Raw genomic sequence first — 12589 nt, 5'->3', positions numbered from 1 at the left:
GTCAGAAATTAAATATATAATACAGTCTCTTCATTTTCTGTTCCTGCCAGCTAATGGTTACAAAGGACATCTATCATATTCACTTTCATCTTCTAAATCTTATCTCTTCACTAATTTATATAAAATCTCATTATCTTCTGTTTACTCCCAAATTTGTTCATTATGTTTATCAAAGTGAAGCCCCTAATTAAGTTGCAATGCACTAATAATTGGTTATGTTTTACAGTCTTACTGAATAATTTTGCCATGCATTGTAAAACATAGTTATTTCCAGCAACTAATAATAACAGTTGCTATTATTACTAAAAATAATAATTAGAAGAGATGCAATTCCCTTTTTTTAAAATGCATTTCATTTGAAGAATTTTTTAGAAAGAACTTATGCTGCAATTTTTAAGTTTACCTTATTATTCAACAACATATTGCACCATACATTTTTTCATATGCATTTTACAGTAAATTCAGTAAAGTCAATTAGTTACCCCTTGCTCCGACAGTAGGTGGTACCCATCTGCTTCAAGCAGGCTTCAGTTATACTGGTGCCCAAGAAGAGCGTGGTAACCTGCCTTGATGACTGTCACCTAGTGGCACTTACATCCACAGTGATGAAGTGTTTTGAGGGGCTGTTGTTGAAGCATATCAACTCTTGTCAGATCGGTGACTTGGATCTGCTCCAATTTGCCTACAAAAGCAACAGGCCTACAGCATGCCATCTCTTTGGCTCTTCACACAACCCTGGAACATCTGGACAGCAAAGATGCAATACATCAGGATGCTCTTTATCGATTACGGCTCAGCATTTACACAATCATTCCCTCAAAACAAATCGGGAAACTTCAAGACCTTGGCCTCAATACCCGCTTGTGCAATTGTACCCTGGATTTCCTGACTTGCAGACCCGTGTCAGTTCAGATTGGCAACAACATCTCCTCCACAGTCTCCATCAGCGCAGGAGCACCACAGGGATATGTGCTTGGCCCCCTGCTCTACTTGCTTAACACCTATGACTGTGTGGCTAAGTATAGCTCCAACACTATCAACAGGTTTGCTGATGACACCACTGTTGTGGGCTGTATCAAAGGTGGTGATGAATTAGCATACAGGAGGGAGATTGAAAACCTGACTGAATGATGTAATAACAACAATTTCTCACTCAATTTCAATAAGACCAAGGAACTGATTGTAGACCTCAGGAGGGGAAACCCGGGGTCCATGAGCTGGTACTCATCGGAGGACCAGAGGTGGAGAGGGTTAGTAACTTTAAATTCCTGGGTGTCACTATCTCAGAGGACCTGTCCTGGACCCGTCATATAAATATAATTGCAAAGGAAGTATGACAGTGCCCCTACTTCCTCAGGAATCTGCAGAGATTCAGCATGTCATCAAAAACCTTGGCAAACTTCCATAGATGTGTGGTGGAAATTTTATTGACTGGCTGCATTACGGTCTGGTATGCAAACACCAAAGCCTTTGAGCAGAAAATCCTACAGAAGATAGTGGATTTGGCCTAGTACATCATGGGTGAAATCCTCCCAGACGTTGTGCACATCTACATGAAATGTTGCTGTAGAAAAGCAGCATCCATCATAAAAGATCCTCACCACCCAGGCCATGCTCTTTTCTCACTGTTGCCATCAGGTAGAAGGAGTTGAGAATGGATCGTGGGAGAAAGAGGAGGAAGAGGGGCACCAGAGAGAGATGATAGGCAGGTAAGGAGAAGAGAAGAGGTAAGAAGGGAGCTAGAATGGGGAATGGAACAAGAGAGAAGGGAAGTAATTTCTCTACCCCCTCCAATGATTGTTGCTGCCGTACGTGGAGGTATGAGTATCCAAGAAACTTCTGATCTTCTGGGATTTTCATGCATAGCAGCCTCTAGAGTTTAGAGAGAATAGTGTGAACAATAAAATATCCAGTAAGTGGCAATTCTGTGGGTGAAAACACCTTGTTAATGAGAGGAGGATGGCCAGACTGGTTTGAGTAGATAGGAAAGCGGCAGTAGCTCAAGTAACCACACGTTAGAAGAGTGATGTGCAGAAGAGCATGTCAAGCCTTGAAGTGAGTGGGCCACAGCAGCAGAAGACCACGGGCACACAGAAATGTACTCAGTGGCCACTTTATTAGGTACCTTCTTTACCTAATAATGTGGCCACTGAGTGTATATAGTACATCCAGGGAGCAGACAAGGATTGCAATGAAAAACATTGAGGGAAGGGAAAACCTAAGGGTGTAGCGGTTAGCACGATGTTATTACTGCTGAGGGACATGGAGTTCAGTGTTCAATTCTGACATCCTCTGTAAGAAAGTCTGTGCATTCTTACCTTGTGTGCATGGCTTTCCTCTCAATGCTCCAGTTTCCTCCCGTAGTCTAAAGATGTACCGCAAAGTAGGTTTCTATTGGTGATTGTAAGTAACTCTGTGATTAGGCTAGGGTTAAATCAGCTAGCTGCTGAGGGGTATGGCTTAGCGGGCTGGAAGGGCGTGTTCCACCCTCTACCTCTTGGTAAATAAACAAGTTCTATAAAATGTGGTTGCCAAAGTCTGAAAAGGTCATTGATAAGGCAAATGGCATTCCAAGTTATCTGTAGGAGCAATGCAAAAGAAGATAACCTTGAATATCCATGAAATATTGGCATTACATTATTATTGCGATAATGTTTAGTTTTTTAGTTTCCTTTGAGAAAGATACTAACACCGTAAAAGAGCAGCATGAACATTTCTTTTCAAGGAGAGTTTACCATTATAAAGGTTTGAAAAATTAACATAGAAATTGGCTAGGTCTTCAAAAATTGTTTAAAAAAGCACCTTGATAGTTTTGATAAACAGGAATGCTCTGTTCCTTGCTTTGCCTTCTATCAAGCGCAGGCAAATCTAACTAAGATCAGGTCTAATAATTATAAACACAAAAAGGTCTGCAGATGCTGGAAATTCAGAGCAACAGACATAAAATGCTGTTGGAACTCAACAGGTCAGGCAGCATCCATAAAAAATAAATAAACAGTTGGCGTTTTGGGCCGAGGCCCTTCTTCAGGACTGGAAAGAAATGGGGAAGACACCAGAATAAAACTGTAGGGGGAGGGGAAAGAGAATAGCTGGAAGGTGATAGGTGAAGCCTGGTGATACAAAAGGTAATTATAATTATAAACTCTTTTGAGAGGCCAAATAATGAACAATTACTGCTGAAAAAATTATCAGGAATATTTTAATTGAAAAAATATGAGGAAAATTAAGTTAACAACCTAAAGATGGAAAGAGGTTGAGACAATTAATTTCCCGTGATTCTAATACTTGCATTTGTATGTAACTTTACCCATGCTAGAAAACATTTCATACTTTAGGTTAGTGGTAAATATTGGTAGCTTGGGTTAAAGTTTTTGATTTTCTTGTGTTCACCGAGCTGGGCAATTAGCTTGCAGAAGTTTCATCACCAGTTGAGGTGACATCCCCAGTGTGCAATTGTTCATGCTTCTCTCTGGGAGTGCTCGCATTTATATAAGCCCCTGTTCACTTGCCTTGGTTCTGATTGGCTACCCCTTCAGTTGACCTTTGAATCCTATTGGTTCACGTTTCTTTGGCTCATAGGGGTTCGTAGATGGTCTCTATTTCGATATGTTTGTTTACGGAGTTAGCAGAAGAGAGTGATGCTGCCAAAAATTCTCATGCCTGCTTCATGTTTGCCTGCACCAGAGCTCCTGTGGTGTCCAGTTAAAGTGGTGCCCTTCTCACTCTTCACATTCCAAGATCCGCAACAGTGGATCGTGTCTCCATACGGGCACTTTGTGTTCCCATAAACGAGTTGAGAGTTTACATCCTGCTTGGCTGACATGATCCACCGACATTATTTAATTAGACATTAATTAGTCTCTCAGAGGATTCTTTCAGGCAAAATAACATTGTTTTCAATGTTTTAGATCCAGATCAGCCTGCTCAAGAACTTGCTTATGACTTGCGCTGTCAGTGTGATGCTATCAGAGTCACTAAGACAGTTCGTCCTTTCAGCATGGTGTGCTGTGCTGTCAATGAAAATTCTGCTGCTTTGATTGTTAGTGATGGCAGAGTGATGTTGTGGGAGTTGAAATCCAACCTCTTGGGACCAAAACCTTATTACAGGTATCTCTGTCTACTCTGTCTTTTTAAAACTCAGTTATGATAATTGACTGATTCAGTGAATTATAATATTCTGTACAAAGCAGTTTGTCCTCGAATGAGTCTGTCAATGTTTCAGTCATATTCTGTTTCCCTGAAATTTGCCCGAAGCTTTACCAATTTTCTTCTTTGTTTAATTTCTCATCAAACTGATTGACTGGTTCAGTAGCGACTCATGGTAATTAATGTGTTCCATGCTGTAACTTGTACCATATCAGTTGTAGCACTTATGGCTATAGTGACATCAATTCCACAAGTCTGATAATCAGACAACATTTTGACAGTCAGTCAACTGACTGATTGTCAGAACATTGTCACTGTGATCAGAAATGAAGGGAGCCATGAATGTGTTTTGGAAACTGAACATTTATATTAGGGAATTTTTAGAACATTCACAGACGTGCAGATTTTTACATTTCTCCCATTATTTTTTCATGCTTGTATGTAACGCAGAATAAATTAACTTTGTGCTGGAGTTTCCTCTTACTATTCATCAACAATGCAATTAATTATAGTACATCATGAGAAAATCATTAATTATTCTTTTTTTTCTTGAGCTTGTTGATGTGTTAGGTTATTTATGATTTTGCCTTGAATTTTAATGTGGAACTGCTAATATTCTCATTCTGCTGATTTGTTACCAATGTAAAACATGTCAAAAACTTGTAGAGTTATCTTCGGAGGTGCTAGACCAGATCTGCCTAAAGGGAATGCATATGTGCAAAGTGTTCATTAGCCATGAACACTGTGCACATGTCTGCCATGGATTAGTGTCTCTAAGAATTAGTCTGCCCAAGTTATCTCATGTGAATAATCATTGCCAATGGAAGTGCGGGCCTATCTCATGAATCTGGACTTAATTTGGTCCAGTGTTACTGAGAAAAGATGCAGGTTATTCTATCCCAACTCCCATGTTCACATGATGCATATTTTGACAATAAAATTAACATAGCCATTGTAATATTTTTGTAATTAACTTTTGATTTAGTTATTTTATTGAGGAGCCTATTTCCATTACTTACCTTAGTTTTTATGTCAGCAATGTAGATTGATATTTTTGATTTGTTTTCTTGTTGCCTTATTTCTTGCTATTTTCCATTTGTATCAGTTACTCAAGTTCCACAGCCTCTCCTTTGTACTGTCCAGCTTCATTTTGCGGAATCCCTTTGAGCACCCAACAGAAAAAGTTTCCAGACCTCTCCTTGGATAACATGATAGGTAAATTACCATTCCGATTTACTTTGCTTTAACAATGCATAGTACAGTAAAATTTCATGAATCCATTGTATTTACTATTAGATGTTTCAGGTGCTTTCCTTAGCTCGCCATTTATTGTACAGTTGTCTGAAGCTTGAATTCAAAATATATTGCGTATGGATAGGTTAAGTGTATAATAGTCCATAATATTTGCCAGTCTGGCATCATTAAAATCCTGAATATTCTCAAATATTGGAGTAGATGTTGAATCTATAGTCAAAATTCTTTGAGAGTGAAAGGTGTTGGTTTATTTAAGTACTACTGGTGCTGAACTCTTCATTCAGTGGTGTATTTTTGTGTTGGGAGGGTAAGAAGAGACCTTAAATGTATAAAGAAATGGAGTGTTTTATAAAAACAATTTTTTTCCTTAAATTGGCACAGCTAAAGTAATAGTTTCTTTTTCTCCACTTCATTTACCCATTGCTACTTTAGAGTCTCTATGCAGAAAGGAGAAAAATTGGCAACAACTCTAACGTTCTCACCAAAGACTCAATAATTGTGGATGTGGCTGGTGAGGATGTTTCCAGGGTGGATGCTCTTGGCTGGCATTCTGGGTGCAAAAGAAAGCCAAAATTCAAGTTTCCTTGTTGCCATTTGTAGGAAGACATTTATATGGTTACAGTCAGTTGGGTATTTGCTGACTCCTTCAAGAAATATGAAGGAATGCATACTTTTGGTTCTAGCATTGAAACAAATACTCTGTGTGGTAAAGCACTTCCTGACGAAGGGTCTCGGCCTGAAACGTCGACTGCGCCTCTTCCTATAGATGCTGCTTGGCCTGCTGCGTTCACCAGCAACTTTGATGTATGTTGCTTGAATTTCCAGCATCTGCAGAATTCCTGTTGTTCCCTGTTTTTTATGTGCATTTTAACAAACTGATCAATAATCTTCAGTCATACATCTGTATTGTCATTTAGTTACCTATGTTTCAATAGAATGGGAACAAAAAACATCAATTTATCAAATAGGATAATTTTTCTCAATTTGATTGACTAGTTTTTAAAAAAAAAAGAGGTACAGTGTTGCCCTCAAAATGTGGGTATTTATTTTTATTTTAGTAAAGCACAAAAAATGAATTATTAGTATTTGAATAGTTTGTCTTTTGTGTTTCTCATGGATCTTTATTATTAAACAGCAATTTAGCACTTTGGATCTACCTGGAAGCTCCAGTCCAGCCTAACTCTTTGATGGGCCTGGAGATCGTTGCAGATTCTCTGGGGAGAAAGAAAAGCTAGCAACATCAATACATGTATTAGGCTTTCAAAGAGAATCTGTGAAGATAGCTAGGCCCATCAGAAGTAAGGTTAAACTGGAGTAGAGTAGGGAGAAGTTATTTTGTTCAGGATAAGCAAAACAAACCAGTGATGTGGGAAAACAAAACGTTTATTGCGAATGCACGTTGCGGATTTGATCATAGTTGCTGCACTGCAACTTTATATTCTATAGAGTAAGCAACACACATCAAAGTTGCTGGTGAATGCAACTTTGCGTTCTACAGAGTAAGATAGCTTAACAAACTCTTCATTTCTGCTCTCAACAAGTCTTTGAACTGAAAATATGGTATTGAGAAAGTATTACCATTTTCATTGTTTAAAAAAAATGGAAAACCACATTTTAAAGTCTGTGTAGATTTTTAAATTTATTTTAAGAGAAGGCAAAGTCTTTGTATACCTGTATAAGTGAAGCAGAGCTATTTTTCTGCTAGCAACCATTGTTGTACTGTTTTAGTAATGATTAGATTGCATGATCTATGAACGTAATGTACAAGAAATGGACAAGCAAAGCATAAAATCTTTCACCTCCATAAACTATCATTAAATCTTACATGTATCCTTTTGTTGAACTTTCTCAAAGTAAGTTTTGCAGAAATTTGGAGAATTAAAAAAAACTGAGAACACTGTTCAAAGTCAATTTATTGTCAAAGTACAAACTATATGTCACCATATTCAACCTTTTCATTTTCTTTCAGGCATTCACAGTAAATCCAAGAAACACAATAGAATCAGTGACACTGTAGCTAATCTTGTAATGCTCCTTTAAACATAGCAAATTGTTTTCCATAGATTTAATATGTTATTGATCACGATTGCTTAGTATTCATTGTGCTGTGTTTAGTTGTACTGGTACTTTCTTAAGATGGGATGCCCTGAGACCAATGCCCATGAGCCAAATCAGTGTCCATGTTTGTATCACTAGGACAAATGAGTAGAAATTGTGATTACGTATATACTCTGAAAGAGAGAGCTCGCAGCCTTAGGAGCAGTCTACTGAAAAATGGAATGGTATGCAGTCAATTTAATTATCTAAGTCTACATTTGGGTGTATAAAATGATGAGAGGCATTGATTGTGTGGGTAGTCAGAGGCTTTTTCCCAGGGCTGAAGTTGCTAACATGAGAGGACACAGTTTTAAGGTGCTTGGAATTAGGTACCGAGGGGATGTCAGGGATAAGCTTTTCACACAGAGAGTGGTGGGTGCATGGAATGGGCTGCTGCCAACAGTGGTGGAGACTGATACAATAGAGTCTTTTGAGAGACTCCTGGATAAATACATGGATCTTAGGAAAATAGAGGGCTATGGGTAACCCTAGGTAATTTCTAGAATAAGTACATGTTCGGCACAGCATTGTGGGCCAAAAGGCCTGTATTGTGCTGTAGATTTTCTATGTATCTATGTTTCTACATTTCTCCCATTAGCCTTCAGTGTAATAAGATGCATGTAAGTATGATAGACAGTGACAAAAAAGTTAAGAAAACTTCACGTGTATAATATTAAATTTCAGATTCAGATTTATTTATCATATATACATTCAAACATAGAGTGCAATGCATAATTTGTGTTAACAATCAACACACACAAGTATGTGCTTTAGGTAGCCCACAAAATGGTCAAAGGGATCCTTAAAAATTTGGTGAATATGTTCAATGTTCAAAGTACATTTACTGCCAAAGTATTTGTACTGCATATAACCTTGAGTTTCACTTTCTTACAGGCAGCTACAAAACAAACAAACAATAGAACCCATTAAAAAAGACCATCAAACAACCAATCTGCAGAAAAAAAACAAGTCGTGCAAAGTAAGCAAATAACATTGAGAACTGAAGTTCACAAAAATGAATCCACAGCCACGAAGCCAGTCACCACTGCAGCCAATTCAGGAGCCCATTCACAGCCTTAGTTCAGCAGAGAGTTGAATAAACCATGCTGAACAGTGAGCTGGACACCCGCCTGTCTCTCCCCTCCGGTCCCAACAGCCTGGCCTTTACATCCGGCCTGGTGCTTAAATCGGCCAAGCCACGGGTAATTCCTCACTCTCAGACCCAGGTTATGCCTGCATGATTTGGCCCATACATGCGGCCCAGCACTTAAATCCATTTAACCTCAAGGTCATTCTTCACGCCTAGGCCCAGGCCCGAGCCCTGCCACCTCACCCCTGTCTCACCTCCACTCACCTTGCCTTGGTTCTGCTGCATCAAATCGCTTCCATACTCTTCCAGAATGGCCAAACATTGGCTCATTCCCTGCTCTCAACCCCACCCCGTCCACCTTGATTTGGCCCGTACACGCCATGCCACAACTGTCTACAGCTTCCAGACTTCAGTTCACACTGCAAAAATGCCAGATTGTATAGGCGGTTCAAAATCTCAGCTCCAAAAGGGAAGTTACAGGCTATTGATTGCAGTGAGCGTATCTGAGGAAACAGTCCAGAGGTTCAGAGATTCATTTATTATCAAAATATGTATGCAGTATACAACTCTGAGATTCTTCTTCTCCAGGTAGCCACGAAACAAGGAAAAATCAAGAAAGTCAATTCAGAGAGAAACAGCAAACACAGTCCCCCCTGCAGAAAAAGAATGGAAACACGATCATCGTCCCCCCTACCCCCAACAAAATGCAACAAGAACATTGACCCCCCAAATCCCCGTCACCCACACAGAAAAATGAGCAAAAATGCAACAAGAACATCGACCCCCAAAACCCCTATAACCGCACAAAAAACAATGAGAAAGAACAGGCGACAGCACAGAATTTAAAATAACTATAAGCCTGAAAAAGTCCATAGTCCAAATCCATAAACACAATTAATACAGTAATTTATGGTTTTGTTTGTTTTGTTTGCTACCAGCAAGTTGTCATTGTGCTTCACCAGTGCCATCTTAAACCGGAAGTAAGACTATTCTTTCTAGTTATTTGGCCAGTAGAACTAAATAATGTAAGTATAAAGTATGAAAGGTAAATTTGAAATGGTGAGCTGATTTTCTATAGCATGCCCTATGAATAGTTTGGTGTCCTATGTGTGCAAGGTTAACCAGCCTGTTTTGATGTACCACACAGCCTATACTCACAATTTATCTTTCTGACAGGGCAAAGTTTAGCTGTAGATGAAGAGCTGCCGAGGGTTTTGAACCAGCAGGAAGTTCAACTGAAGTTCCTACTGACTGGCTTGTTGTCCGGTCTCCCACAGCCACCATTTGTTATACGAATGTGTCCACCACTCACTACCAAGAACATAAAAAGCTATCAGCCGTTGTTGGCTGTGGGTGAGTACTTGATAAAAGCTATATGTTTTTAGGATAAAGTGGAAATTAAGTGTAATCACAAATCACTGAAAGTGAGGTTAAGGTAATGTGCATAGGCTTTCACCAAAACCTGGAGGAGATGTGCACATGCCTCTTTAAAAGCTGTCAAATTTGCACGTGCTTGGTGTTTTTTTACAATTAAGAGTAAACACAATGGATTCTAGTTAATTGGGACACATTGGACCAGTACATTTTTGGCCCAAATAAGCAGCTATCCCAATTAGCCAAAGTTTCATGGAAATAGTTAAAAAGGTACAAAAAGACGAACTACTGTTTAACTGAATAACAATTGTGAATTATGTATTTAAGTGAAATGCAGAACAAATTAAACCACTATCAGTACTACACAATTGTATTAGTTCATGATGGTTATCAATTGAGGAATTAATCCAGTGTATGCTGCTGTGTTCTTTTGATTGACTGTAAATTGACAAATTCAACGCAGTCACCTAGTGCAGACTTTAAGCAATGCTAATGCCGATTGCATCCTCCAAATCTTCATTTACGTCGTAACATTCAATCATTTTGAATGACGATACCTTCAAATCCTTCGTAGTACCTAACTTGTTGAAGTAGTGAAATTGTTTCATTTCCCAGGGCTATTTCTGACATCTCCAAGCCTGAATGCTTGAAACTGCAGTGCATAAAATAGTTCTGAATTGTCTTACTGCTTATTACTTGCCAACTACCTGTGACAAAAAATCATTGCTTTTTGAACACAAACACACACAAATGGTGTTATTTGAAAACTGTTTGGTCTAAGCACGATGTACTGCCACAGGAAGTGCATGCGACTGATGCTAGTTAAAAACTGCTCAACAATAGTCTCCTATCCCAATTAAGTGACATAGAGTCCCAAATAAACGAAGGGAATCCCTCTAACGCTCGATTTGTTTTTGTTCTTTAAGAGTTGTCTCAAATAAGCGCCTGCGCCTATTAACCGATGTCCCAATTAAGCAGAATTTTGCCTTAGCTTTAAGAGCAAAAATCTGAAATTATATTTCAGGTATGGTCAATGAAAACTTCATTCAGAAAATATGAATTATGAAATGTGATGATTAAGAGTGTTCTCAAAAATGGAAGTTAATAAAAATCTAGTTAAAGTAATGTTTCAATTCAAAATTTGGCAGCTTTTTAAACATTGGAGCCCCAGAAGTCACTAATTTAGAATTGAAATTCGCTTTTTTCCACTGTAATTTTTATTTACTGTCTGTGCCTTATCTTTTTTTTTGGAAGAGTATTTACTACTTTTGGATGTAGTTTCTGCTAACTTGCTCAAGATAATACTTGCCTCAGAATGTGCCAGGGTTGATGTGCTGTGATTCCACTGACTGACATCTAAATTACTGAGCTGTCAGGGAGATTCAGTAGCCAAGTATTTCTGATATTGTCAGGTTGATTTATATCACAGTTTAGATGACTCTGTTGACAAGAAGTGACTATTAACTTTCAACAATGTATAAAATTATACTAATAGTCCATATGTTATATCTTTTGCCCTGTGTTTTAACAACAGAATTGGTGGGTTTATTGCTTCATTTTTAATGGGTAAAAACATGTTTATCAGCAGTTAATCAATGCGTATTCCAGGTACCAGCAACGGATCTGTGTTAATTTATCATCTTACCAGTGGATTGTTATACAAGGAATTAAGCATACATTCCTGTGAAGTCAGGTAAGAATTTCAGTATAGAAATTCCATGTGCAAGTTTTCAAATGAAAACCAAGAAATATGTTGTTTTGTCAGCGTCATTGTTATAAATGAGCTTTGTTAGATACAGATTTAGAAAGATCATCATAAAGAATGCCAAATTAATTCCCTATTTTGAAGGTAACCCTTTTCCCCTCGAGCTTCATCTTTGTTCCACATTATGAGCATTTCTCATAAACATCTGCCTTGTGACATGCTGTACTGCAAATTTCAGAGCGTATTGAAATGGCATTAGAGGGATTGTTGCAGCAGCTGTTTTCCAAATTCTCAAACCTGCTGTTGCATATGCAATCATTATTAAAGGAGGACTGAAATTGATGACTTTGTATTTCATAATGAAGAAGATTCCTTTGGTTAGTAATTACGCCCATGTGAGTTTGCACTTATATAACTAATCCAAAATCCATTGTGCTTTATTGACTGGTTGCTAAGTTAGTAGATATATGCCTTATAACACAAAACAAGAATGGCCATCAAAGTTGACCTCTACTGAACTACCCAGTTTACTTATTTATTTGGTGATACAGCACAGAGCAGACCCTTCCAGCCCTTTGAGCCATGTCACCGCAGCAACCCCGCAAACCCAATTAACCCTAATTTACAATGTCCAATTAACCTTCCTAGTGCACCTTTGAACTGTGGGGGGGCGGGGGGAGAACCGGAGCATCCGGGGAAAGCCTACGCATTCCACAGGGAGAACGTACAGAGACTCCTTTCGGAATGGCGCCGAAATTGAACACCGTACTCCGGATTGCCATGAATGTCGCGCTAACCACTGCAAAACCATGGTGCCAATTGTTGTGCAGTTGTATTAGCATGGCGAGGCAGCAACTAGAGGATAGGATAAAGGGCGAAGGGAAAAATATAAAGGATAATTATTTGAGGAGTGCACATACGTA

The 12589-nt window shown here is 38.7% G+C and overlaps 1 protein-coding gene across 2 annotated transcripts in view; it reads left to right on the top strand.

Annotated features, from left to right (window-relative positions):
• wdr11 (WD repeat domain 11) overlaps nucleotides 1-12589 on the top strand; it is a 144438-nt gene that overhangs the window by 54316 nt on the left and 77533 nt on the right. For both annotated transcript variants that reach the window (XM_063071922.1, XM_063071923.1), the window contains 4 exons: nucleotides 3909-4107; nucleotides 5252-5361; nucleotides 9764-9940; nucleotides 11570-11654. In XM_063071922.1, the coding sequence (XP_062927992.1) occupies nucleotides 3909-4107; nucleotides 5252-5361; nucleotides 9764-9940; nucleotides 11570-11654 (571 nt within the window). The remainder of the gene's footprint in view (nucleotides 1-3908; nucleotides 4108-5251; nucleotides 5362-9763; nucleotides 9941-11569; nucleotides 11655-12589) is intronic.

Source organism: Mobula hypostoma, chromosome 19 (assembly GCF_963921235.1).
Source record: "Mobula hypostoma chromosome 19, sMobHyp1.1, whole genome shotgun sequence".
In the NCBI taxonomy this organism is placed as follows: Eukaryota; Metazoa; Chordata; class Chondrichthyes; order Myliobatiformes; family Myliobatidae; genus Mobula; species Mobula hypostoma.
This window is presented reverse-complemented; position numbering and strand designations above follow the sequence as displayed.